Below are 27,702 nucleotides of genomic sequence, written 5' to 3' on the forward strand. Positions count from 1 at the left end.
GTTCTCTGGGAGACTGCGGCCCGGGCCACACAAGGATGTGCTTGGAGACGCAGCAGGACCGTGTGGGAGCCCCTCCCTCGGGCAGGTTTCCTGCTTTGGGAAGAGCGGTCCCTCAGCAGCTGGGTCTCGTCCGTAGGCCCAGAACGAGCTGATCTGGAACATCAAGGACGAGCTGAAGAAAGCGTGTTCCACAAATGACCTCAAAGAGCTGCTCATCGCCAACCAGCAGCAGATCCCCTCCGGGGAGTCGGCGGTGAGCTGCCTTTGTGTTAAGTGAGGCGCGGGAGGCGGCCGGGCGGTCGTGGATGACGGTCCTCACAGGCTGAGGGAGGCCCTCCGATTGAACACCTGCTGGTATTAACTGGGAGGAGTGACGTTCCATAGTCGTGTTGCATGATCATCACCATCATGGTCACCATTTCCCAATGGCAGGCTCTCCCGGGCCCTTCCAGACCCTTCCAGACCCTTCCAGACATCTTCCACGTGTTCGCCCCTGGGTTAGAATTTGGGTGAGGGCTGAGTGGGCCTGTATTTGCCTCACATGTTCATGTCATGTTGGCCAGAGGGGCTCGCGCTGCTGCCTTCTGCCCAGACTCCCTCCTGAGACTGCTTCCCCAGCAGGCCCTTCCCTGCCCTCTCTCTGGGGAGAGGTTGGCTCTATTCCTTGTGCAGAAAGGGTGGGTGCTCTGGCTCTCCCTTTACTTCTAAGTCATTGAGGGGAGTGAGAGCTGCAGGAACCCTGAGTGGAACAAAAGTGCAAAATCCCAAGCTCCAGCCGTCAGCCAGCTGCCCGCATGGTGGCAGCCTCGGGGCGAGCCCTCGCTTCTGTTCCGTGAGTGAAGTCTGCAGGTTCTTCATCCCGCATGGCAACGTCCTGTTCTGTAGCCGCCCCCTTCCTTTCTGACTTGTTTCTCCACTGGCTTCAGATCTTGGACCGAGTAGCCGATGGCATAGTGTTTGGAGCCCTCCTTCCTTGCGAGGACTGCTCAGGCCAGCTGGTCTTCAAGAGCGATGCTTATTACTGTACTGGGGATGTCACCCCCTGGACCAAATGTATGGTCAAGACACAGACACCCAACCGGAAGGAGTGGGTGACTCCAAAGGTAAGTGAGGGGGCGTTCTGGGATCTGTTGGCAGAAAAACATGGATACCCTGGTCTTGTCCACACTCCAGGTCACCATGACTGCAATGCACAGTGTCCCTCAGAGTCCTTTACAGCCGGTCCAGCCTCGTAATCAGAAAATAAAATTAGGTGATTGATTCTGTATATTTACAAATTACACAAATGTAGAACCAGAGCGTTTCTAGCTAGAGTTACAAGTTTGGTGTAATATCCTTTTGCTTGCAAAGACCATGAATTATATTTATTTGTTTGTCAAGTGCTTACTGTGTTCCACTCACCGTTCTAACCACAGGGGACATAATAGTGAATAGGTGGATGATAATTCCTGCCTTTACAGTCAGAGAGTTTTTCTTAAGGATATCTCCTTGCCTTGGTGATAGAGATGGGATTGGGTTCGGAGTTCAAGTATCTCCTGTTATCGGTCTCTTTTGTAGTAGAGGTACACATTGGATTCTCAGGGTGCAAGAAAATCTCAGTTGAGGAACCTCATTTGGAATTGTGCTGGTGGGGGGCTGGCAGCGGCTTTGGGGGGCTGGCTGCTGGAAGATCTCCACCTGCGCGCTCAGACTCAGCTTGCGGTGGTGCCCAGCTGCGTGGGGCAGAGTAGTGGTGCCACTCACTAGGACTTGGGCTTCGATCTCCATCTAGCTCTCTCTTGCTGTGCTGCCTCCTGGGGCTGAGCAGTCGGAACAGTGGCACATAGTAACACTCAGTAACTGTTACTTGCCGCACTAACTCGGCGTCTCGAACTGCACATCATTCTTCCGCTGGCTCCTGCCCGGCCCCCTCAGTCCCTGCCTGCTCTGCTCACAACCGTAGTTACGCACCCTCACGCCTACTTTCCTCTGTACTTTTTCTCGAGTGGTGGCACTAAAACAGATTTGGCCCCATTTCCGCCACTCAAAATCTCACCATGATTGCTACAGAAATATTTTCCCGGGTTTTTCTGAGTGTACAAATGTTACAAAACCGTTTGTGGTATTTGTTTTCTTCCTACTATCTTTGGGAAAATAATAAGTTAGTAACGTGAACTATTATGTACTTTATGTGTCGGTTGTACAGCATCTGTCTATGTTTTTAGAGGGGCATCTGCACATGCAAGACTTTTCAGGTCAACAGCGTGCTTGCTGCCCATGCAGATTTATTGGTTCGCAGACGCCATGCAGTGACCATGCTGCCCAGAGGGTCCTGGCGCCCAGAATCTGGGTTGGCTCCTTAGCTTGAATCCCCCCACCCCCAGTGCCCTCCATGATCTGGCTGTGTCAGCCTTCTGTGATCTCTCTCTCACCCTTTTGTGCTCAGTTGCTGCCCTCATCACCTGTTCTCATCACCCACCCCCTGCCCCACCTCCACACCATTCACCACACTCCCAGCAATGCGGAGTTGACTACCTAGGGTTCCCAGCAAACCGCGATCTGTATCAGTAAAATGCCTTTGCCTAGACAGCCCGCTGCTTTTCCATCTCCTAGCCAGCTTAGCAGGTCACGGCCTCCAAGGGGCCTTCCCAGCATTCCCAGTCTCGCATCGCCTTAGCACAGCTCAGGTTTAGAACTAACCTGTGTTAAAGCTTGCTTTCATACACCTGGCTATATCAGTCAAGGTCGAACTTCTTTCTCAAGGGTAGAAACTGTCTTTGAGCTCACTGCTGTGTGGCACGTTAGGTGCTCAGCGTATGTTGGACGCGATCTGCTACCCCTCATCCAGCAGGCGTTCATCGAACGTGGATGTCGCGGGGAGGGCTGTGTCACGAGTGGATGAAGACCGAGGTGCGTAGGAGCCGTGGCAGTCCCCGAAGCCATGTACACTAGCGCCCCCTCATTCGCGGGGGACAGCCCCAGTGGATGCCTGAAACCAAAAAGAGAACCAAATGCTGGCCATAGTAAATAGAATGTGGGTTACTCAGATGCAGGCACCACAACACCGTGACGTTCTGATAACCGAGGCGGCTGCTAAGTGACTTGTGGGCAGGTGGCGTATACAGTGTGGGGACACCGAACAAAGGGGTGCTCCACCATCCCTGCGCGAGATTCATCAGCTACTCAGTTTAAAACGTAAGGATTGTTTCTTTCTGGAATTCTCCATTTAATCTTTTTGGACAGAGATTGACCCCAAGTAAATGAAACCTCAGAAAGCAACACCGTGGATAAAGGGGCAGTCTGCTACTGTATTTGATGTTTGTTGAGTGACCACTTAGAGCATAGCCCATTGCGAATCACCTGAGATGAAGGTGGACTGTGCTGATGGCAGACTGTGTTGAAAACCAACTTTGGCTGGGCTCTCTGCATCCCTGTCCCTTTCTGCAGAGGGGAAGGAATTGCCCTGATTTTGCGGGGAGGGGTCCTAATCTTTCTCCCAGTGTGTGAGTCTTGGGGCAGGGGGTCTTTCGGTCATGGAATAGGCACATGATGCCACAGAGGCCTGCTGACTCCTGAGGAGGACAACTCGGGACTAAGGCCTGGGGTGTTAGGTTCCAGCTGTGGTTCACTGACCATATCTGATTTTTTTTAAGCAAAACATTTTTATCTTAAAGCATGCATAGTACCAGCTGTATCATAAATGGAGAAGCGCTAGGAATAAGTGCGGTATCCTCAGTGCTGGATTTTATACTAGAAGCTTCATGTTTTTTTACGTTCTTTATTGTGAGAAGGAAAAAGAGATTTTGTCATTTGGACCAGAGAAATCCTCTGCTCTATCAGGTGGTTATTTCAAGGGAGAACTGGTTTCTTAACTGAAACTTAAATTCTTTAGGAATTCCGAGAAATCTCTTACCTCAAGAAATTGAAGGTCAAAAAACAAGACCGTATATTCCCGCCAGACACCAGCGCCCCAGTGGCGGCAGCACCGCCGCCCGCCTCAGCCTCTGCGCCCATGACCATGAACTCATCTGCCCCCCCAGGTAGAGAGCTCCAGGGCCACGGTGGCTGGGGGTGGGCTTGGGCCTCGTTCTTAGGGGGAACAGGGTATCCTTCTGAGTTTTCTGTTGCTGATCCTGTGGGGAAGCCCTACCCCGCCCCCAGATTGGGAGGGGGGCTCCAAGGAAAAGCCAGGTAGGCAGCCTTACCTGGAAAGGCATCCAGTGTATCCTGCCTGACCGCCCTGCAGAGCATCTGTCAGATCTCGATTTCCTGCCTCCGGGCAGCCCTGCACCCCTCAGTCTCCCTGAGCACGATGTGCTGCTGGGGTCTCGCACACACAGACTTGTATGTGTTGCCGAGGAAGCTACTGATTGATATTACTGAGAAATACTCCACGCCAACGAAGACAGTGAGATAAATTTGTCTTTGTCACCAGAAGAGACCCACTGCCTCATGTACTCAGGGACACCTGGGGGCTTGCAGGACTTCTCCTTGCAGGGTTCCTCTCGTTCTGGGGACATGTAACCAGCACTATGTTCCCAGCAGCTACAAGCAAGGCACACCCCTCTTCCGGTGCTTTCTGGCCTGGGGTCAGTGCTGGATGCATCAAATGATACTTCTTTTTGCCTAGAATCAATTGCCTCAGCTCGCCGTGATCAAAGCTTTGAGTGACTGTTATGGATGAGTCTAATTTTTTTAATGGGGTTAACTAATAAATATTGCATTAAAAATTATAGTTTGTTTTTAGATGTGAGATGGGAGACAAGTAATAAAAGTAATTTGGGGTTCCAACAACCTACCCTTTTGCTTCCCATCCCACTGCCAGCTTCCTGGTCCCTCATCCCCAAATACAGCCTTTCTGTACCCGAGGATGAGGGCAGTGTCTCAGGTGGAGTTCACCGTCGTGACCTCTGCTTTCCCACTAGCCTTTTACTTCTGCTTTCATAGACCTCCCTCAGGAGAAGCGGTGAACGGGGAGTGCTGAGGCTGTCCAGGGGCCCTGCCGCCTGCTCTGGCCTTTCCCGGGTGCTTGTCGCCTGGCTTCCTGCTCCTCCCCTCCCCTTCCTGGCTAGCAGTCCTGCCTCACAGTTCCGTTCTCTCATCCCAGATAAGCCATTGTCCAACATGAAGATCCTGACTCTTGGGAAACTGTCCCGGAATAAGGAGGAAGTGAAGGCCACAATCGAGAAACTCGGGGGGAAGTTGACAGGGACGGTCAACAAGGCCTCCCTGTGCATCAGTACCAAGAGTGAGTTGCATTGTATTTGTAAAGCCGAGATAACGCTCTCTTGTGATTGCGATGAGAATTAGGTGAAATGCTTAACACAGCATCTGACGCACAAACAGCACTCAGAAAATGAGCCTCTTACGAGCATCGTCACTGTGGTTCTGTGTGGAAGGAAGTCCGCGTTTGCACCTTATGCTGCTGCTCCGTGTTGTAGCATGTTCACACGTGTCTTCTGGTCCCCACTTAAGACTAGGCTACTCTCATCACCTAGCGCTCTTCCACAAGATGCTGCCAAAACAAGAGTTCACAGGTTCAGTACAGGAAGTTTGGGAAATGCAGTTAAACAAAGGTAAATAGGTTTCTTTGCAGGGTAATTATACTGACGCCCATTGCAAGTCTCCAAGACCAGAGAAGTAGCATTTTCCATATGTATTTGACCTCGGGACTCTGTGGAAGATCTGTTAACATCTCGTTCTGTAGGGGGCTTTGGAGAAGGCGGCCCTAACTCACCGTACCATAGAGAACGGGGAACATTGCCGATAAGACAGTTGTTGAGTTGTCCTACGACACTGGATTTGGAAGGAAAGGGTTGCTGTGGGGGATGAGGGTTTGGAAGTACTTACTACATACGACTCTAGTAATTTGAGATTCAAGTTTAGTTTTAAGCATACTGTTCAGATTTTTTTCTTTTTTCTTTCTGATTCGAACAGAGGAGGTAGAAAAAATGAATAAAAAGATGGAGGAGGTAAAAGAAGGCAACATTCGCGTCGTGTCTGAGGATTTCCTCCAGGACGTCGCCGCCTCCACCAAGAGCCTTCAGGAGGTGCTTTCAGCCCACATCTTGTCCCCCTGGGGTGCCGAGGTGAAGGCGGAGCCTGTCGAAGTTGTGGCCCCAAAAGGGAAGTCGGCTGCGGTCTCTAAGAAGAGCAAGGGCCCCATCAAGGAGGAAGGTGAGTCCCTGAGCTGCCCGTCCCTGGGAGCTGAGAGCCAGGGACGCCAGTGGCCCCATTCTGCCGTAGGTCATGGCTGTCCCAGGTGGCCAGGTCCACCTTTTGTGGCGCTGCTCTCTTGGTGACCCTGAAGTGGCCTGTTGAGTGCTGCCAGGGCCAATTTTGTCAGTCTCGTTTTCCCTGGGTCCAGAATGACAGGTGCTTTGGGGTGGCGGGAGGCAGCGCACAGATGTCATGTTGGCATGTGATGTGAGTGAAAATGACCCACTTGCCTTGCACCTTCCCCCCTTATTTTTTAATTTAATGTTTACGTTGTTCTGTTCCTTCCAAGGAATCAATAAATCTGAAAAGAAAATGAAATTAACTCTTAAAGGAGGAGCTGCTGTCGATCCTGATTCTGGTGAGCAACGTGAATTCTGTGAGCAGAGAGGGGCTGCCCTTGCCCGCGTTGATCAGGAAACAGGGTGGCAGCGGGGCCCAGCTCTGCCCTCCTGCCTCTTCTCAGGCTCCCCCAGTCCTAGCACACACATTTCTTTTGGGAAACCTCCCAAAGGTGGCGTTAGGGTAGCCAAGCTGGCGTGGGCCTTGTCCCTGAGCCCACCGGCCCCCCTGCAGGGGCGGAAACTATAGGACCCCTGCCTCCTTGCGACAGGTCTAGAACACTCTGCACACGTCTTGGAGAAAGGCGGAAAGGTCTTCAGCGCCACCCTCGGCCTGGTGGACATCGTTAAAGGAACCAACTCCTATTACAAGCTGCAGCTCTTGGAGGATGACAAAGAGAGCAGGTGTGTTCTGAGGACGGAGGATGTTCTGTGTTCATGGGAGCTGTGCTCCGTGACAGGTGCGGTCCCGTTTGTGCCATGCTGACAGCCTCATGGAACCCACGTTTCCCAGTCCCTGGGGGTTTGGTCCCCTCCCACAGAACACAGGGTGTAACGAGGCCTCTAATGAGAGAGGGGGACCACCAGACAGCTTTGCTCTGGCGCAGTGACACATGATCTACCGTCTTTTCTTGTAGCCACTCGAAGAGTCTAGATTTTCTGATAGATGCTTTTATACGTTTTTAAATTTCTAAAGCAGCGCTTGGCAAGAACTAAACTTACTCTTTACTACTACTTTAAACTTCCTAGTTACTAAAGATGTTTGAGTTTGACTTGTTTGGGCTTTTCGTTTGTTTGTTTTTAACCTGGTGGAGCTAGGCAGGGGCCAATTCTGGGGTGCTGAGGGGCCGAAGGTCTGGACTGACTTTTACCATCCCCACCTCCACTGATTGTCCCAACATGGAATGCAAACTACGTGTAGGTGGAAAGGTGTGTGGAAGGAACTCTTATTGAGTTTCTAATGGTGAAAAACCGACTTTTTAAAGAATTACCTTCATATGTTAAACTTGACCTTTTTAGTGTATGAAATCAGTTACCTATTGGAACTCCAGAGATCCAAAAAGCTTTACTAGTTGAAAGGCAAACCCCTGTGATTGTAACTCCCTGGTAACCCCCGGGAGCTACAGTCAGTACCTGGTCAGCCATGCTAGCCTCAGTTTGTAAGCACGGTCACAGCTCAGGTTCTTCCATCTCTTTAGCTTTTCACCAAACCTTTCACTTAAAAAGTGACCTTCAAAGGTGACCCTAAAAGAGAATAAAGTATCTGGCTGGCTACTTAAAATTTCTGAAGAAATAAACCATATCTGTTGTTTTGTTTAGTAGCTACTCTTGACAGAGACTTGAAAGTCAAAAAATGGTTTCTTGCTTATAAAATATACCTTCCAAAAGCTAGATGTATATTGTATTGAGGAAGAGGAGGTAGGATTTTTATAGAAATGTACAGTGTCATAGTCCGTTAAATGACAGGCAATGAAAATAAAAATTTCCACCACCAACAGAAGAGAAATTCTAATGGTGATTGTGGCATGCGCGTTTTCCTGTAGGCCTAAGATTTACTGGTTTTTAGAGTGAAACGGTCATGAGGGCTGTTCGGGTCAGGATGTTTCAGTATGGTGTCTTCCAAACACTTCCAGGAGGAAAACTCCAGCAAAGAATGAATTTATGCGTCTCTGGACAATAGCCCAGGAAAATAGCAGGAAGCCCCAAATTTTCTTTGAACTCTGGTTTTACCTTAAAAACGCATAAGTCTTGTGTTTGGGTTTCTGATATACTTATTGTGATGTAAAATTTAACTTATTCATTACTTCCACTAAGGCAGCACAGCACCTAGGGTACCATGATGTGTGCCCTAAATTGAGATGGAAACAAAACTATGGCCTGGGTCTGAGGGTAGCTAAGCCCGAGTGCCGCTGTCTCACCCCGTCCCATTTCGTCACTTCTTGGCTTCTGGTCTGAACCAAAAGTTCTTCGTCATCTTTAGGTCATGTCATTAATGGTTGCATCTCCTTAAACACACGAGTTCCAAATGATTCTTGCTATATTTCTTTGGGGAGCGAAAGTAGGTGTTTTTATCTGATGGTCTGTAGGCCCAAGCTTTGTTCCTCAAGCTCGGCTACCAGGTGCAAGCGTAAGCTGTTCTTTGGCACTTTGGTAATCCATTCACCAACATGACTTGGAAGGGCATTCTCTAATTACTTTAAATTTATAACGCTCAGTTTCATAAAAAGTAAAACAAAGGTCCTTTATTGTAACATCGATTCCTTTTGTTCCTCTGTCAGTCACCATCATTTTGGGATGTTTAGGATTTTTTCTCTCCCAAGTGGAATGTCACGGAAGGGAAGCCCACCCTGAAATGGGACCGGCTGACCTACAAATTTGTATCCAATGCTTCCCCTCCACACACAGGTACTGGATATTCAGATCCTGGGGCCGCGTGGGCACGACGATCGGTAGTAACAAACTGGAGCAGGTGCCGTCCAGGGAGGATGCCGTCGACCTCTTCATAAAATTGTATGAAGAGAAAACTGGGAATGCCTGGCTCTCCAAAAACTTCACAAAGTATCCCAAAAAGTTCTACCCACTGGAGATTGACTATGGCCAGGTAATCTCTTAACGGTCTTGTACCATCTAGTTCTAGTAAAAGGAAGGGACACCATAGTCTTTTAAAAACTTGCCATGGTGAATGCTACCAAATGTTTAAAGGATTAATACAAGTCTTTCACGAACGCTTCCAAAAGATAGAAAATGAAGGAACACTTTCCAGCTGATCATATGAAGCCAGTGTTACCTTAATATTAAAAGGAAAACTAAAGACCAATATCCCTCTAACTGGAGGTGGGAACCCCTGAACAAAGTACTAGCAAACTGAATCTAGCAGCGTGTAAGGGTTGTACACTGGGACCAAGCTGGATTTATCCCAGGAATGTAAGGTTGGTTCAACATACGAAAATCCATTAGTGTAATATTAAACATATGAGTAGAATAAAGGTTAAAAGCCACACAGTCATCCTAAATAGATACCAGAAAAGGTATTTAATAAAATTCAACATCTTTCGTGAATAAAATCCACACCATGAAGTATGAGAATGGGTCTTAATATAGTAGCATTTTTAAGACCCTCAAGGAGGCACAGTTCTTGAACACAATAAGGAGTCATTCATGGACTCCAGGTAAGGCTTCTTATCTGAACCTGTTTCTTCATGGATCATGTGACCTGGTTTATCATCGAGATAGAATTATAGTGACTTGATGTGTTCTAGGTCACAGATTTTTTTGTTTTTGTTGAGGTATAATTGATTGATGCATACATGTTATTAATTTCAGGTATACAGTGTAAGGATTCGCTATTTGTATATATTGCAAAGTCACCACATTAAGTCTAGTAACATCCATCACCACACTTAGTTACAGAAATGTTTTCCTTATGATGAGAATTTCGAAGGTCTACTGTCAGCAACTTTCAAATATGTAATATGGTACTCTGAACTTTCGTCTCACCATGCTGTCCGTTACATCCCCATGGCTTGCTCATTTTATAAGTGGATGTTTATGTCTTCTGAGCCGCTTTACCCATTTCGCCCTCCCCGCCCCACTTCCTGCCTATGGCAACTACTAGCCTCTTTTCTGTGTCCATGGGCTTGTTTTAGGGTTATAGGGTTTTTTTCCCTTGGTGTTTTGTTTTTTTGTTTCTCGGTTTTTTTAGAATCTACATATAAGTGAGATTATACAGTATTTGTCTTTCTATGAGCTATTTCACGTAACATGATGCTCTCAGGGTCCATTTATGTTAAAAATGGCAAGATATTGTTTATAGCTGCATGGTATCCCGTGTATGTGTATAGTCTATTTTCTTTATCCACTCATCTGTCGGTCGATACATAGCTGGTTTCCACGTCTTGGCTATTGGTTATAATGCTGCTATGAACATGGGATAGAGTATGTATATCTTTGAATTAGTGTTTCCTTTATCTTACGCTAAATATCCAGAAGTGAATAATTGCTGGATCATATGGTAGTTCTACTTTTAATTTTTTAAGCAGCCTCCATACTGTTTTCCATAGTGGCTGCACCAATTTACATTCCCACCAACAGGGCTCGTGGGTCCCCTTTTCTCCACATCCTCACCAGCACTTGTTCTTTCGTTTTTTATTTTTGAGAATAGCCGTTCTTAACAGGTGTGATGTGATATCTCATTGTGGTTTTGATTTGCAATTCCCTGATGATTAGTTATGGATCTCTTGGCCATTTGTATGTCTTTGGAAAAATGGCCATTCAAGTCCTCTCTGCCCATTTTTTAAATCAGATTGTCTGGTGTTGTGTTTTGTTTTGCTTTTTGGCTGTTGAGTTGTATGATTTCTTTATGTGTTTTAGATATTAGCTCCTTATCAGATACACGATTTGCAAATATTTTCTTCCATTCAGTAGGTAACCTTTTTATTTTTGTGGTGGTATCCTTTGCTGTGCAGATAGGTCAGTTTTTATTCTCAAATTATTTCCTAATAATTTCCTAAAATCTGCATTATTTGTATTTGTACCTTGGCTGTATCCTTACATATTTATAGACAGTTGTCTTTTGGCTGATATTCTTGTGACCATTTGTTTTGACAAATGCTTGCTTTGTTTTTCTATGAAATCTTGTTACTTTTATAATCTAGGGAAAACAATTTATTTTGCAGAAGAAAAGACTTATGGGTGGGTACAAGTTTTAATTCTAAATCTTTGAGGACTAGCATGTCTCACAGGGAGGACTCTCTGGTTTATAGATAATAAAAATATGTGACCATTTATGCATGCATTTTAGTAGCTACATTTTAAAAAGCAAAAAACAGTTAATACTAGTAATTTATTTAACCCGCTATATCCAAAATAATCATTTCAGCACATCGATATTAACAAAATTATTGAGATATTTTACCTTTTTTAACTAAATCTTTGAAATCCAGTATATTTTTAACCCCTACACACATCTCAATTTAAAATGGCCACATTTCAAAACCAGTGGCTATTGTATTAACCTGAATTGCTCTAGAGCACGATATCTTAAGGCCGTACAGAATTCCACCTTGCGAATGGCCATAATTCGTAATTTAACAAACAACACAACGCCCCACCCCATTAGGGAGTTAGATTATTTGACGTAACAATGCTGCTATACATATAAATATCTGGAGATAGAGTTAATCACAGCATACGTGCATTTAAATTTAGGCTTTTTGATACATGAATATCAAAAAGTTTGCCCTCCAGTGAAGTCATAAGCAGGGAGTGAGAGCGCATTTAAGACAGTGTTTCAGCGTCAAGAGTAGATCCTCTGTGATGCTGACAACAAGCCATGAGCACTGACACAGCACAGACTCCTCTCTGCAGCTTGGTTAAGCCAGGCAGATCTCAGGGTCAAAGACTAATGCCAGTCACCTTCACCTCGAGCAAGCATCAAACACTGTTAGTTGCTAAGGACACTTTGATGGACAGCATGCAGCCCCTGCCTTCTTGGGATTCAAAAGTGAGAAGAGTTAAGGCATTTCCAATACAGTATGGTCTTGACTTAGCCTAGATTGTCCACATAGCAAGAGTTAAGTCTTATGCTATTAGTTTATTAGGAAGTACAATCCCAGGGAGCAGGGGCGATTGTTAGGGGGCTGTTAGGGGAGGGAGGATGGGGGTTAATGCTAAGATGTGCTTCTGGGTGCCTGGTAGGAAGTGGAGCTGGTTGCCTGATCCTTTGGGACTACAGAGAAGGTTGTAAACTTAGTTCACACAGTTGGCGCTGGGGTGAGGCAGTGCAAGAGAAGTGGGGAGCATGTGTCCAGTGTCCCCTCAGTCGGAGGTTTGCTCTCACAGTGGCCCAGCCCTTCTGGGACAGGCACGAGGAGGCACTGGGCGGGTTTCCAGGCGGGGCTGCAGCAGCCCCGGGGTGGGAGGCAATGAGGGTGCAGCGGGGAGCATGAGTGCCTACAGGTCAGCCTGTACCGAGCTGGGTGCTGCAGTGGTGGCTGGAATAAGAATCTGGAGCAGCCAGGAGGACTTGGGGTGCATAGGAAGTGTCTGGTCCCTCTGCAAACTCACACCTGCTCCTCTGGCAACAGCTACCCCAACCTTGTTGGTTGGCGCTCAGCCCCTCTGCACGCCAGCCTGGATCCTTTACCTGCAGCTCGAACCCTTACCACCAGCACCACTTTGGGTTGTTTAACTGGGTCTCTTACTGATTTTCTTTTTCCCTAAAGGATGAGGAGGCTGTAAAGAAGCTGACGGTGAACCCTGGCACCAAGTCCAAGCTCCCCAAGCCAGTGCAGGAGCTCATTAAGATGATCTTTGATGTGGAAAGTATGAAGAAGGCCATGGTGGAGTACGAGGTACTGCATTTTGTTGTTTGATCGTGAGCACTTAACTGGAGTTGCTGAGCTGGGGCTGGGTTCAGTGGCTGGTCTCGTTGGATGCCGGTGTCTCTACTCGTTCCTCATTCTGAGACAGATGCAGGTGTGCTGAGGCCTGGAGTGCTTTCTCTTGGCCAAGGGTCACTGGACTTGCTGTGAAATGTTGGGTGTGTTATAGAGAGCGTCCCCTGAGCCCCCAGGCGTCCTTGCACCTTCCTCTTTCTGGCTGCCATGATAGAATCTGTATACACGCTTTTGTGGCCCAACCGAACGGCCAGCCAGAATTGTCCTGGCAAGTCCAGGATGTGGCCCACTTCCAGGAAAAGAACAGCAGCAACCAGCATTGACAGGCATGCAGACAACTCTGACACTTGCTTCATCAGATAAAGTTCATACCATCTATTTTTAGGAAGAGGTTGGGCACGGGGCTGGGTGGGGTAGAGGTGATGGTGGTGGGGTTAGTGCCTCTCCTCCCTGCTCAGGGCAGAGTGGCGGGGACGGCAGTCTGAGCGTTCCCTATTCTGTACCTTGCCTCCCTTCTTCCCCAGCCCTGGAGCCCAGAAGCTTCAGGCCGCTCTGAACAAGGATCAGGGGACCAGTGTCAAGGGCAGGAGTTGCGGATCAGCCTTGCCCATTCCGCCCCTTCCCTGAAGGCTTGCTCCCTCCCTGCTCCTTCCCAGGTCCTTTGGGAGGCTACACCCAGCCTTGGGGCACAGGGAACAAACCTGAGTGGTACAAACCACTGGTAGCCTCTTTCTCTTCATCCCTGTGTCACCACGTGGAGCTCAGCCTGGCAGGATGCTCAGGGCCCAATGGTGTTAGAGAGCCATGTCGAGTGACATCCTTTTTGCAAATGGCCTGGGCTTGTGCTGGGTGGTGTATTTCACAGTGAGTGCAGGGGTGGTAGAGCCCTGGGCGACTTACCCTGCAGTACATAAAGTGAGCAAGAATCTTCTCTCCCAGGCTCTGCGCAGACCCTGCAGAGGCATGGGATTGCAAAGTCTGCAGAGTTGGGTCACCAGGTCTCCCCAGGAAGACCAGGCGGCCCAGGAGGGGATGCTTCTTTGGGGAACCCAGGAGGCCTGAGGAGTTCTCGGTCCAGCTCTTGGTTGTCACTCTGCACAGTGCCTGGCCTTCAAGGGGGATCCCTTATCTCCACAGATCGACCTCCAGAAGATGCCCTTGGGGAAGTTGAGCAAAAGGCAGATCCAGGCCGCATACTCCATCCTCAGCGAGGTCCAGCAGGTGAGCCAGGGGTCAGCCCCTCCTCTGTCCCAGCTGCCCCTTGGGTCTCTGGGGACAAGCTCTCGTACTGGGGTGTGGCAGGACATTTACTCAGGGTTAGTGAAATAGACGTACCAAGCCACAATTCATGATGATTTCCATTTTTTTCAATCCAACAAATATGACAGGTGCCTGACCCTTATGAAAGATGGTCACAAAACTAATGAATTAGTGTTTTCAGTGATCAGATGTGTAATAAATTCCCTATAAATTTGATGAGGAATTTGGTTCTCCTGCCTCATAAGTGTCGTGATTTTATTTTGTGTATTAAGATAGGCTGAATTTATTTTGCCATTACTAGGAAGTCATCAAATAGAAAGCTAAATAATGCCTTGTTTCCATTCACTCCGTATCCGCTTTTCTACAAAGTCCCCATCCCTGGAGCCTTTCAGGCTTGGGCCCGGAGGGTTCCACTTGTGTTTGGGATGGGGTATAGGCTTGGCTCGCGAAAGAAGAAAAGTCTGCGGGAGGCCAAAGTGGGGCCAGGAAAGCGGACTTCTTGACCGCTGCTGGAGAAGAGGCCCCGAAATGTAGCAGTTAATCCACTTAGTGCAGGTCTGAGCAGCAGCCACTTTCCATGTGACCCACCAGCTGGATGTGAAAGGCTTTCTTCAGCCCAAGCCTTTCCTGTTCCGGAACGCCCAGGTGGAGGGGCTGGGGCAGTGTCCTCACGCTCTGCACAGAGCAGACCGCAGTGGACAGAAGTCTTAGGATTTGGAGAAGCTGGCGTCCCAGGGAGAAGCAGACTAGGGGCTTTGGGCCTGCAGGGTGTCGACTCACCACCCTCTACCATGCTAGGGTGTCTGCCGAGTGTGCGTCGCCCCGTCACCCAGCCCCTGCGTCTCTGTGCATTTGTCAAGCACTTGTGCATAGAGAGCACCGAATGGCATTGTGGCAGGAAGGAGAGTTTAGCCCTTCTGGACCTGGCCACCTGGACCTCCGGTTGCAGTAAAAATTAATTTCCTGCCTTAAAGATGAAGTTCAGTGGATGGAAGGGAGCCAGACTGAATTTTATAGTAATGAGTTTTTTTCCCTTTTAACAATTTATTATAAAAAGCTTTCAAACATAAAAAAGCTGAAAGAATTACATAGTGGTTCCCCCGTCTCACCCCATAGATGCTACAGTTCGCATTTTGCGTAGCAGTGGGGGTTTTATAAGTCTATAACTGCACCACTTTTTACACAGATGAGATTGTCTGTGGGAAACGGATCACGTGCTGGGCCGTGCAGCGTGAGGGTGGGGAGCTGCCGCTTCGGGGCAGCCTGACACGAGCAGGACCGTGGCCTCGTGGGCATCTCCCTGTGCACACGCGGGGCCACCTCGGGACTCCGCTGTGGCACCCGCTTCCAAAGGAAAAAGCCCGGCCCAGTGCCGAGGCCTCGGAGCTGCGCCTCAGCCTGCATTTCCTCCCTCCCCTCCCCTGAAGGCAGTGTCCCAGGGCAGCAGCGACGCCCAGATCCTGGATCTCTCGAATCGCTTCTACACCTTGATCCCCCACGACTTCGGGATGAAGAAGCCTCCGCTCCTGAACAACGCAGACAGCGTGAAGGTAGCAGGCGTCCGGGAGGGAGCCTCCGACCTGCTGGCTTTGGTCCCAGTTGGGGTGTCGCGGGCCCCCCCCCATGACTGCCCCTCCATGTCATGGTCCTGAGGGAAGGGGCCAGTGCTGGGAAGGCCACTGTCCTGCCATCATTTTGAAATGGGGTTTCTACCCACGTTGGTGGAGCCAGAACATGGGCAGAGCAGGCAATGTCCCTCCGTTGCCCCAGCCTCACAGGAGAGCCAGCCACAGGTCCCCACCTGACACCAGTGCGTATGAGTGGAAAAACAGGTCTCAGCACAGCCCCGTGGCTGCTGCCTCCCTCCCCCTCCCCCAAGGAGCAAACCCTTCTCAACATTCCAAGAAATCCTCAGGAGTCTTCGCTATGACATGTCGGAGACACACTGTCCCCGACCAGTTGGGAGGTCCCTCCACTGTCCGTGTGGGCCGTCATCTGCCTTGTGTGTTTTCTATGCCAAAATGGCGAGTTGTTTTCCCTTGCTCCAGGTTTTCCTTTGTCCCTCCAGGCCAAGGTGGAAATGCTGGACAACCTGCTGGACATCGAGGTGGCCTACAGTTTGCTCAGGGCTGGGTCTGAGGACAGCAGCAAGGACCCCATCGACGTCAACTATGAGAAGCTCAAAACCGACATTCAGGTAACAGGGCCTGCCCTTTCCAGAGCATCCCGACCACCCAGCCCAAGAGCCCTGGTCTGTCCTCCAACTTGACCGTGCACCAGGGTCTCCTGAGAGCTTCCAGATTGCAGTGGCCCAGGAGCTGGTTCTTTTGTCAAGTCCCAGGTGCTACTGGTCTTTTGGGAACCACAGCGTTTGCCCTGTAAATACGCACCTTGTTTGCGTGGCGGGCTCCCAAGCCAGGGCCTCGGTTTGCTTTAGAGACTGGTTTTGCAGAGCCTTACAGAAAGGTTTTTTTTTTAACTTAATCTGGAGATGATCTGTCTTTGGGGATTGCTGTGGCATGAACCCTAGAAAGTTTGCTCCTGGTACCCCTTTTCAGAAGTGGAAAAGCCTGATAGTGGCTTTAATAAAAACACGTGCCTGGGTTTGTATTCTTCAGCTGAAGCTGCCGTGTTGGTGCACACAGTCCTTGAACTTCAGTACTTTGGAGGTTTGGGCAGAAATCACCCTGCCTAGGCCAAATGAGGAAGGGGTTTTCGCCCCTCCTCCTACCTTGCCCTGACCTTAAGCCCAGTCTCACCTGCCATGTGCCTCGCTCCTCAGCCCCTGCATCCCTCCCTGCAGAGGCACAGGGTTCAGGTGCGCTGGGGTCTGGCGAGCCTGGCGTGGTGTTTACATCACTAAAAAGAGCCTTTGCTTCTTGCTTAGGACAAAGCATGGGTCTGAGGCTCTGAGCAGGTAAGACACCAGGTCACATGCTTTGCCCCTGGGGCACCTGAGATGGGACGGCCATCGGCATGGTTCTCTGTGAAGGGGCTGTCATTCGCCCCGTTTACAGTTTTGAAGCCTTTTAATTAAGAGTCTGAGGAAGAGCAGAATTCCTGGATTTTCTGAACTTTGGGTAAGACCATGAAAACACAAGAGAGCACACATAGCCTTTCCCATGACACACTCCTGTTCGTTTTGCACAGATTCCATTAAGTAGTTGGCAGGTAGTGGGGGATATTCTAAGCCACAGTGCGCATAGCCCTGAAGATTCAAGAGATGGCGCCTCCATCCCCAGCTGCAGACCCCTATGGTTAATTGGATCTCTGCCTCTTTGAATTGCAAATCTTGGCTGTGGGGTGTCTCCTGGCCCACGTTTTAAGTTTTAAGTTCATGAACTGGAATGTTACCTGGGAGCCAGCTCTCTGTTCTGGGGGCTCCCTGTCCACAGTGAGCCCCGGGTTTCTAGTTTACTGCTATCCCAAAGAAGCCGATGGCCAAGCAAGGGACCGCTGACCTGGGACCTCCCCAGTCATGGGGCCTGGGACACAGGCTCTCAGTCGCACCTGGGCTCCCACGAGGGCTGTAGTGTGATCTTTGTGTCAGCCGAGCCTGTGATTGTCCTTCTCCTGGGGTCTCCCTTGCTCTAACTCCAAGACACCCTTCTCCTAGGTGGTGGACAGAGATTCTGAGGAAGCTAAGATCATCAGGAAATATGTCAAGAACACTCACGCGACCACACACAATGCGTATGACTTGAAAGTCATCGATGTAAGAATCTCTTTTTCCTCTGTCCCCTTATGTCCTGTTAGCTCTTCCTGTTCTTTCCTCCTGCCTGGGCAGAAAAGAGCATTTTACTGCTTGACATAATCAAAGGAAGTGATTTCATTTATTAAGCAAAAAATTAGTAGTCTCGTGGTTTGGCGTGGCTTTATTCTGTTTTAAAAGACATTTCTTATCCCAAAACCTGGTTTTAGAATCGGGGGTCCAAAATGAAATGCTTCAGGTGTGCATCTGCTACACCTAGTATTTATTTTAGTCGCTAGTTTCTGCTAGATGGGACCTCGACAGGTCAGGTTGCTCTATCGTGATTGAAACACCTTACATGCTCCAAGAGCTATTAAGTTTCCAGGCTCTGGGGACAACCAGTCAGTCCTGTATCTAGTCAGATCCCCGGGTTAACCAGAGTCACAAACGGCTTCCTTCGTCTCTCTCGTTTATTTAATATTCCTACCAGATCTTTAAGATAGAGCGTGAAGGGGAGAGCCAGCGCTACAAGCCGTTCAAGCAGCTGCATAACCGAAGGCTGCTGTGGCATGGGTCCAGGACCACCAACTTTGCCGGAATCCTGTCCCAGGGTCTCCGGATCGCCCCACCTGAAGCACCTGTGGTAAGTGCCTGGCTGGGGGAGTGTGGAGTGGGCAGTGCCTGTCTCTGCACTTGGCTCCATAAAGAGTTTATTTAGGTGAGAACTGTACATGCCCCAGTGAGTAAGGAGTCTTGTTTAAAGCTGTGGGTATTGTCTCGGCCGTGGCTGACAGGTGGCGAGGCATCCCTCTCCAGGCCCTCAGCACAGCCCCCAGGTAGTACCTGCACCCCCATTCTCCCATCCTAACCCCCGTGGTGGTGGTGCGGCTGCATGTGTCAAGCATAGTTTCTGGAACAGAAGAAATGTCCAGGCCGTGCTGGGAATGCTAGTTGGGATGTCGATGTGCAAAGAATGGACTTTGGCCACGGGCCAAGCCGAGTTTCCATCTGCCTCCACCACTTCCCAGCCGGGTAACCGCTGTGAGCTCCGGTGCCTTCCTCGGGAAAATACAGTAATGAATTGTCGCGTCACCTATTGGACTACAGAAGTGGCCAGCTGGACAGGAAATTGGAGGTGGTCTTCCAAGCCTCTCATTTTACAGTTGTAAAAAGTGGGGCGGGAAGAGGTTTAATGACTCTAGTGCTGTGCAGTAGCTCGTGATTTGGGCAGATAACCACTCTGAACCTCGTGTTTTCACTTAAAAGTAATAAAAATAGTAGCCGACGTTGATCGGGTGTTTACACGTGTCAGGTGCTAGTTTCAGTGGCGTTTATTAACTCATTTAGTCTTCACAACAGCCCAGTCAGGTTCTTTTCCCCAGTTCAGAGGAGAAAGTAGGGTCCAGAGAGGTTAAATACTTCTTGTGGCCTCAGTATCTGGGATCTGAACAGCCCGGGTCAGGAGCTAAGGCCTCAGCGACCCAGCCAGGGGCCGTATGGGAATTGGAAGTGGCCGTTACTGCTCTTGGCGCTGCGGCTGGCTCCTGTAGAAGGTTTTCAGCTGTCCCCTTTCCACCCCTGCAGACTGGCTACATGTTCGGTAAAGGGATCTATTTCGCCGACATGGTCTCCAAGAGTGCCAACTACTGCCACGCGTTTCAGGGAGACCCAGTAGGCTTGATCCTGTTGGGAGAGGTTGCCCTTGGAAACATGTGAGTACACCTGGCTTTGGGGCTGGCGGCACTTGATGGGGATGGGAGAGGTAGGCTGTGGGAAGGAGAACTCCCCCTGGCTGGGAGGGGACTCTGAAAATTCCTCTCCACAGTTATGGGATCCACTAGTTAGGTGGTGGTTAGCAGAAGCCAATTCCTAAGTTAAGTGAACGAGCAGGATATAGGGTTGCCTCACCATCCCAAGGACAGCAGTACAGCCAGGCCGTGGGGACTGGCAGGCAGAGGTTGACTTGCACAGAGGACGGTCACCCCATGGCCCAGCTCATACCAAACTTGAGTCTTAATCCCAGTTTCAAGTACCCCACGTCGGTCCTGTCAACTGTAACCCAAAGGTCAGAGTGATGTGATAGATCGGGGTCTGGGGGTCATGGGCTGGACTGGAAGCTTCCAGAGCGGCCGGCCACAGCTCTGAACAGGACCGGTCCTTGAAAGGCCCCAGAGCAGCGGTCGTTGGCACAGACTCTGTTCAGAAAGAGCTGCACTTCCGGTTTCCGAAGCCGGAGCGGCAGGGAGTGCCCAGCAGTGACCGTGGCCGGGGTTCTCTGGGGTCTGTCTCCTCCTCTCCTTGACCTTATTCTGAAAATCAGACTGTTGGTTTGAGAGCCCCGTGTCCCTAAAGGCTCTTCTGAGACCGTTCCCTCTTGAACAGGTATGAACTGAAGCATGCTTCGCACATCAGCAAGTTACCCAAGGGCAAGCACAGTGTCAAAGGTAACGTGTCCGGGAAGGGGCTCTCCCCAGAGGCCGCATTCCTATGGCCAGCTGTTAAACAGCTGGAGGGCCATGAAAAACCATTTCACTCTGTGGCTGCAGCTAGGGTCACAGATGCCACCAGAGGGTCTTGGTTTGTGCACCAGTGACCAGGTGCGTTGGGTTTTAACCTGACTCTCAGCTCCAGCACTGAGGGACCTCTGTGGATCGAGTGGCACCTGGAGCATCTTAGATTGCTGGAGGTCATAGCACCTGCTGAGTTAGTCTCATCTGCCTGGTTGATGTCACTGCTCTGGAATTCTGCTCGGCAGAAATACGGTCCTGGGGTGGAGGCTGGGGGTGCTTCTGTTCTTATTAAAATCAGTTAAGGCTGGTGCCCTGGGAACTTTATGTGTAACCTGCAGCTTAATGTGTGGAAGAAGGATAGAGTATGGAATTTATGTATTTTTAAAATGAACACACAGACCTAACATGAAGGGATCTCATCTCCCTGGAACATTTGCAACATCCATTCTCACAGGTCATCTCTCTCGTGCCTTCTGTTTTGCAGGTTTGGGCAAAACCACCCCTGACCCTTCAGCCAGCATTACTCTGGACGGTGTAGAGGTTCCTCTGGGGACCGGGGTTCCGTCTGGCGTGAACGACACCTGTCTGCTGTATAATGAGTATCCTTTCACGAAGGGCGGTCCCGGGGCTGTCACGTCCCTTCCTGCAGCCGGTCAGCCCCCGGACTGGTGCGAAACTGTCCTGTAACAGGTCTCACGGGCATAGTTCCCCTCAGTGGTCTCTGCTGGTGCCGGTGCTGGCTGAGGGACCAACCGGGCGCCCCACGTGGATACGCACAGTTTCTGGGGTGTGAGCAGCGCCCAACATTCTGCCCTCCTAGGGGCAGCACGTGCACCCCGTCATGAAACTGTTTGCTCCTTGACACGCTTCCCCTCCAGGTACATCGTCTACGACATTGCTCAGGTAAATCTGAAGTACCTGCTGAAGCTGAAATTCAATTTCAAGACGTCCCTGTGGTGAACTGGGGGGTGCGGCTGAGTCGCAGCCCAGTGTCACTGGCACGAACTCGCCTGCTGTGCTTCACACTGACCTCCGCTGGGTTGCCGAGGGGTCAGGGGTCATTCCTTCACTGGATTTCCTCAGAAAGATTTGAACTTTGGTCACATGTTAAACGATTTTTCCCAACTTTTCAGATCTGTTGTTTGTGTTGGTTTTGGGGGGCGGATGTTTGGGGATTTTTTTTTCCTGCCAGCCCTAACTCTGGTAGGTACAACTGAATAGAAGAAAAAAGTTGAGGGAGAGGTTGGGGGGTTTGGGGGGGTTAAGGTTTTTTTTGGGTTTTGAAGTTGGCCCTGAACTAGTTCTATGGAAAGAACCAAGCCACATTAGAACTTCTGCCTTACTGGTTTCCCCAGGGAAGAAAAAAATAATCTTCACCCTTATTTCTAAGTGTTCATCTTTAGTTTTGGTTTTTGGAAAAATGTTAAACATTTATTTTGAGGTAAAAATAAAAACTAATTTCATACTATTTAAATTTTCTTTTTTATTTTGCCTTTGTTATCACCTTTTTGGCTTTTTTTCTCATGAGGGGGTGCGGGGAGACCAAGAGGAGGAACGTTAACAACTTCTCGTACTTGCCAGCAAAGGGCCTTTCCTTTTGCAGAGACACTTGAATGTGGAAACTCTCGGAACATGTAGTACAGTAAATTAAAAGTTGCATTTGAAATTCTCGACTTTCCTATGAGCGATTTTGTCTTCCAAGTTTATCTATATCGCCAGTATACCCAAAGGCTGATAGTAATTCTCAGTTACTGTGGAAATGACTTCTGTATTTACGTACCGTGTGTTTGGTCCCATTCTGACTACCGGTCTGGTTAATCATCACAGTGCAAGGTCCACAAAGGCCACAGGGGATTGTTTGTGCCTGTGTCTGTGAAACCCCAGGATGTGCCAGGCAGCAAACAGGACATCTGAGTGGCAGAAAAGCAGATGCGAGACATGAGAAGATGCTGTGTCAGCTTATCAGTTAGTTAACTGGTGCTAAACTCAGGCCAGTGTATCGCTCTATCGTGTGGAGCAGTATATTACGTATACCGTATTGGCTCACACTGCTGCTGTATATTTGAGAATGACAATTAAATGTTTACATTTAAGTTCACCGAAAGCCAGGGTGGTAGCGTATGACTCTTTTGACCTTTTACAGATGGAGAATAGGAAATGTGGGCCGGAAGGTAGAGTCACGGGCAGGAGAAGGCAGCAAAGCGAGCTGTTGTCTCAAACTCACAAGTTTCCCTGGATTTTTTGGCGAGGAAGACAAAGGACAGGCACCATTCAGGATAGGAGAGAAGGAAAATACTTAAGCTTTTCTACGTTGAGCTACATTTAAGTGATTATAACAACAGGTGTGATTTCTGTCCTTTAGGAGCTATGTTTGTGACTTCATGCTGTTAATAAGCTGAGGGCTATACAAACCCAAGTTAAGGTGTTAGATTTCAGAGAAATGCAGCAAATCAATAACAGTGGAATCCTCATCTTTTTCAGCATCTTTTATGAAAATCCTTAGCTCCTTGCACCAGAGGCCCCCTCTCCTGATTAGCCACATTCAGTAAGGCTCTCAGGCTCCCTGGATCCTGAGTATTTTGTATTCTTCACCTTTTTTTTTTTCTATCAGCACAGAGAAAGGCAGTAACCCTCACAGTACCTGATTAAACAAAGTATTTTTAGGTTTGAGTGATTGCTTAATGGGTTCCCTGTAATCAAAACTGATTTCTTTGTTAAAGAGAGATGAATATTTCTGACTCCATATTTTTTTTCTAAAAGAGGGAAGCTACCAAATTATGTTTCAATATTTGGATTTTCTTCCTTTATTTTAAAGAAATTCGAGTCCTATCTCAGGGTGCCACAGAAATGCATGCAGTTAATGAAAAAGTTTCTTAAACAGTGAGCTGGAGGAGCAAACGTGCCACATCCCGCTGCCTGAGCTGCCCCCTCTCGCCTCTGTGCCTGGAAGTGCCCCCGGCTGTCCTCGGCTCACATTTCAGGCCGCGGGCGTACCACACAGCGGCCGGTGCACGTGGTGTCGAGTGCACTGAGGTGCCGCCCATCACCGCAGCTTCAGCCCACGGGTTTTGCGTTGGCACTTAGTTTTGCCGCACCTCTGCGGGGGCCGCCTTTGGAGGTGGGAAGCAGCTCCTTCAGTATCCCAGAGCACTTCCGTGAGGCTGCTATGGGGAGATTTGTTGGAATGTCACCTTGGGGTGAACCTCAGAGCGAGCTCTGTGCTCGGGCAGAGCCCTGAATGAATCCAGTGGGGCGCTGCCCCACCCCTGGCAGACAGCGCGTGTCTGTGCATTAAATAACGTTGCAAGGCTGCGAGGTGCCTCGTCCTGGCCTCCAGAAACCTCACGTCTTCTCACTTGTCAAGATCTGAATATCAGGAATGGTTCATCTTCTACGTGTTGGGCTGGTTTTATGGCACCGACGTCACCCAGGTGCCTTAAGAATTTCATATTTCCCAAAATGGTGTCCCTTTAAATTCTGCATTTCAGCTCCCAAATGCTCTGGGAATGGTTTGCTTTTTGTTTTCGTTTTAAGGAATGGTGTTTCCATCACTTCTCCAGGCAGGGCGTCCGCACGATGACTCCTTGGGGTAGTGGCCGGTTCCGGGAGGTCTGGCCGGCTGAGAGGCAGCGCCCCGCTGGCCGCCCCACTTCGGCCATTTAATCTCTGCCTGGAAGATCTGACAGCAGCTTCCACTTGTCCATTTTTCTGGCTTATGAGAGCAGTGCGTTTTCCCCTTGCTTACTCGTCTCTGAAGTGGGTAATCTAGGTTATAAGAAGAGGTTACTGCTTTTGAAAAGGAAGGAAATGTGGTCTGTAACAATTTCTCTTCAGTGACCTGGCCCACCACAGGGCGAGTGGGCAGTGTGAGTGATGGGGTCACCGGGCGTTCGCTCTGTGTGCTGGGGGACACGCGGGGTGCTCGTCCACCCCCGTCATGTCCTGCGCGGCCTTGCTTCCGGTCAGAGGTCTCACTTCACAGAGAGCAGGTCGGCGTTGGGCTCGTGCCCACGAGTTACCTGGTTTTGCCACACATCCCATAACCTAGATGAGGCCTCCTTGAGAGGTCGAGTGGCTCCTCACAGTGCCAGTGTGAGTCAGCACCATGATCTTCTGGGGTCCAGCATGTGGGTTAAATCAGGGACCAGTGTAAGTCACTCTCCCCCAGACCCAGACTTCGTGGGTCTGGGAGCCAAGCAGTGGAGTGGGGGTGGCTCCTGTCACCGCATCTGATATATCCACTCAGAACTTTTGCTTCCCGCCCTGGAGCTCTGCTGGGCTGGAGGTCCAAGGCCCTGACAGAGACACGTGTCCCCCAGGGACACAGCAATGGTTCCACTGAATCAGATGAGGCTGCCACCTGGCACTTTGGGGCTCCTTAACGGCCACGTCCCCCCACCAGCAGAGAAAAACGTTGCTCTACTGACTGGAGCGACTGATTACTAAGAGGAAATTGGGGTGCTGCACCGTGGAGGCGAGGACAGTGTCTGCAACCTGGGGTCCTCAGGAGCACCTCTGAGTGCTGCCGTGTTTCACAGCAGAGGCTTGGGACGGAGGGTCAGCAGCCTTCAGCGGTGACAGGACTGTCGAGGATTCAGACCCTCAGGAGGGAACATTCGGAGCATTTAACCAGGCCAAGGACTGTCATCAGCTAAAGTTCTGAGCGAAGGCAGAAAAAATAAGGACTGAATACAGAAGCAGAAAGTTACAGGTAGCAACTCCCGGTTTTGTGACCATCTGTGACAACACGACCTGAAGCAACCAGTTAAGGGGCCACGACAGACCTCACTCGCCCAAGTCTAGGAGTGGTGATGAGGGATTAGAAGCAGGAAACAGGAAACTGGACTCTCGATTTTGGAGAATCTATGAATGCACAGATGATATTTATCCCCCAGATTCCTCACTCTGTAGTGTAATGGAGGGGTACTGTCGCCCCCCTCTGGAGAAACAGAGATGGGCTCAGTGTGGAGGAAACAGGTCAGGGCCCAAAGGAGAGAACCCTTATATTCCCAGGGTCATCCGAGCCAGGGCTCCCACCGTCAGACCCTTTCAGCCAAGCCTCCGGCTGCAGAAGGATGAATCAAGCCATTCTGAGTCCCTGAAACCTTTTGGTACCGACCCTTGAGTCATTTTGAGAAAAGCTCATCCCTGTAAAGTACTTAGCCTGGTTCCTGGCCTTGACACACCCTCAACCTCAGCCATGGCTGAAATCCCAGGGGATGGTTTTGCTGGGGTACGAGCCCAAACGGAGTTCCTGGTCAGAAAAGGAGAACCAGGGGTCGGCACAAAGATGATCCCGGGCTTAGGAGGGAACTGTCGGACAGTCTGGGGAGGCAGAGCCCAAGATTGTACAGGTGCCCTTACGCCCTTTCGGTCTGAGAAACCTGACCATGACACTGGCCTTCCCTCAGTGTGGCTTCATCCTCCCATTCCTCCCGGTCATTCAGCTTGACCGAAGGGATCAGACTCTCCAGTACTGTCCCCCCAGGCCCAGCCCCACTTCCAGGCAGGCCTGCTGAGGCTTAGAATAGCCCAGCTGCTGTCTCAGCAGATGGCCAGGCTAATTTTAGCCATGTGGTACTCAACCCAGGGCCCAAGCTGGGCTTTTTATATTTGAATAAGCCAGTGTGCAACTTGGGTTTGGAGGCAATAACAAAGCTTTGAGTTGTGATCTGTGTGTCTGCCTAGCACGGTACAAGTATTCCAGAAATACAATTTTTTAAAAATTTTGTTTCTCTGAACCAACAGGTCCCCAAACTAGAGAACCAGTGGGCATTCAAGCCTGTGGGTACTGGGGACGAGCCAGGAGACAGTGTTGATAGAAAGCCATGAGAAGCAGATGGTGACACCAGCTCCTGCCTTGCTCTCCCTGATAACAGGCAGGTGGCAGATCCTCAGTGTCCAGGGCACACTGACCTCTCAGTGCTCTCTTTGTCAACATGAAAGAGGAAAGCCAGCCCCTTCGCTTCCCGGTTCATCCTCTGAACCACTTCTAGTGAATGGGCTGCATTTTGATGCTGTGGAGGGAATGTGATCAGAAAGAAATTAACCACAGATGCCAGCAAGAAGCTCCTGACAACCTAGTATGAAGTAGGCAGATGTGGAAACTGAGGCTCACAGAAGTAGGAGACTCCAAGGTCCTAACACAAGTTAAAATGGAGCAGGTCGATAACCTGCATTTTCCACACAATGTGTCTTACTCATCACCGGCCAGCCACACACACATATGAGGATTGCCTTTCATACAGATTATCCCAGAAAGTCGAGAGACAGCTCAACGGTGCCTGGAGACCTGCGTTCCAGCCTGCTTTTGCTGTTGTCTAGACTGATGAGCCATTGAAGGAAGTTGAGGACCAGAGAAGACATCAATAGAATGAGACCAGACTGTAGTTCATGGCTTCCCAAGCCGGGTGCGTTAACTCTTAGAAGATGCTCGATGGTCATCAGAGCATCTTTCAGCTACAAGAAAAGGAAAGCCCAACTCACAACAGCTCCATCCATAAGGACACGTGTGATCTCTCATCAAGAAGTGGACAGAGGCAAGATTGGTTAATTCGGCTCGGTATTTCTCTTGGCCTTCCCTTTATGGTGGGTGGCAAGATGGCAGCGGGACTCCTAGCTTTAACGTCCAAAGGCAGGAAAGGAGGAGAAAGTTGTCCCCTCATTCTTCTCTTTGTACCAGAAAGAAAAACTTTTCTCCATGGCTCCCAGTAGACCAGTCTCACCGGCCAATGCTGGGGACACGTGCCAGTGCCCCAGCTACAAGGGAGGTTGGATGGATGTGGAATATCTGGTATTTTCTGCCTATTTAGAGGATGGTGGGCTCTACCAGCAAGGACCGGGGGGGTCAAGAATGGTGGCTGTGTGCATGTCACTCCCTGGGAAGTATACGCAGAAGTTTAGGCAAAGGCACACTTTTTTCTGGGTACTGGGTCCATAGAAGCCGTCAGATTTTCGGCGGTCCCTGCGTGCGAGGACTTTCGGAACCACAGCCACAGAGAATCACTAAGGCTCCCTCAGCTGCTCTAACATTCTGTGATTTTTATGAAGATGTAAACCATGACAGAAATAGAAACAATTGCCCAGAATAGTTTCAATGGCGGTGCTTACTGCTCTCTCACAGATACAGTCAGCCTTCGATGACACTACTGAGGTCACTATCAGACACCCTGGGACAGTCAAGCTCTCTTTTCCTCCTTAGTGAGCTTGGTTTTTTGCTGTGAACTCCAGTGACCTTGGCCAGAGGATGGTCCTGCCCCACTTGTCTGGAGTCAAAATCCTTTGCCTGATTGGTTACTGGATTCCAG

At 49.7% G+C, this 27,702-nt stretch overlaps 1 protein-coding gene across 1 annotated transcript in view; it reads left to right on the forward strand.

The window, feature by feature from the left end:
• PARP1 (poly(ADP-ribose) polymerase 1) overlaps window positions 1–21,527 on the forward strand; it is a 38,045-nt gene extending 16,518 nt beyond the window's left edge. Inside the window, exons 6-23 of the mRNA XM_039883285.1 lie at window positions 137–253; window positions 927–1,103; window positions 3,872–4,019; window positions 5,087–5,227; window positions 5,917–6,156; window positions 6,488–6,556; window positions 6,809–6,941; window positions 8,943–9,138; window positions 12,761–12,889; window positions 14,072–14,155; window positions 15,622–15,744; window positions 16,263–16,391; window positions 17,811–17,909; window positions 18,376–18,528; window positions 19,470–19,597; window positions 20,268–20,329; window positions 20,880–20,994; window positions 21,274–21,527. Of these exons, the coding sequence (XP_039739219.1) occupies window positions 137–253; window positions 927–1,103; window positions 3,872–4,019; window positions 5,087–5,227; window positions 5,917–6,156; window positions 6,488–6,556; window positions 6,809–6,941; window positions 8,943–9,138; window positions 12,761–12,889; window positions 14,072–14,155; window positions 15,622–15,744; window positions 16,263–16,391; window positions 17,811–17,909; window positions 18,376–18,528; window positions 19,470–19,597; window positions 20,268–20,329; window positions 20,880–20,994; window positions 21,274–21,355 (2,325 nt within the window). The 3' untranslated portion in view covers window positions 21,356–21,527. The remainder of the gene's footprint in view (window positions 1–136; window positions 254–926; window positions 1,104–3,871; window positions 4,020–5,086; window positions 5,228–5,916; window positions 6,157–6,487; window positions 6,557–6,808; window positions 6,942–8,942; window positions 9,139–12,760; window positions 12,890–14,071; window positions 14,156–15,621; window positions 15,745–16,262; window positions 16,392–17,810; window positions 17,910–18,375; window positions 18,529–19,469; window positions 19,598–20,267; window positions 20,330–20,879; window positions 20,995–21,273) is intronic.
• Window positions 21,528–27,702: the final 6,175 nt, after the last annotated feature.

Source organism: Pteropus medius, unplaced genomic scaffold (assembly GCF_902729225.1).
Source record: "Pteropus medius unplaced genomic scaffold, Ma_sr-lr_union100, whole genome shotgun sequence".
In the NCBI taxonomy this organism is placed as follows: Eukaryota; Metazoa; Chordata; class Mammalia; order Chiroptera; family Pteropodidae; genus Pteropus; species Pteropus medius.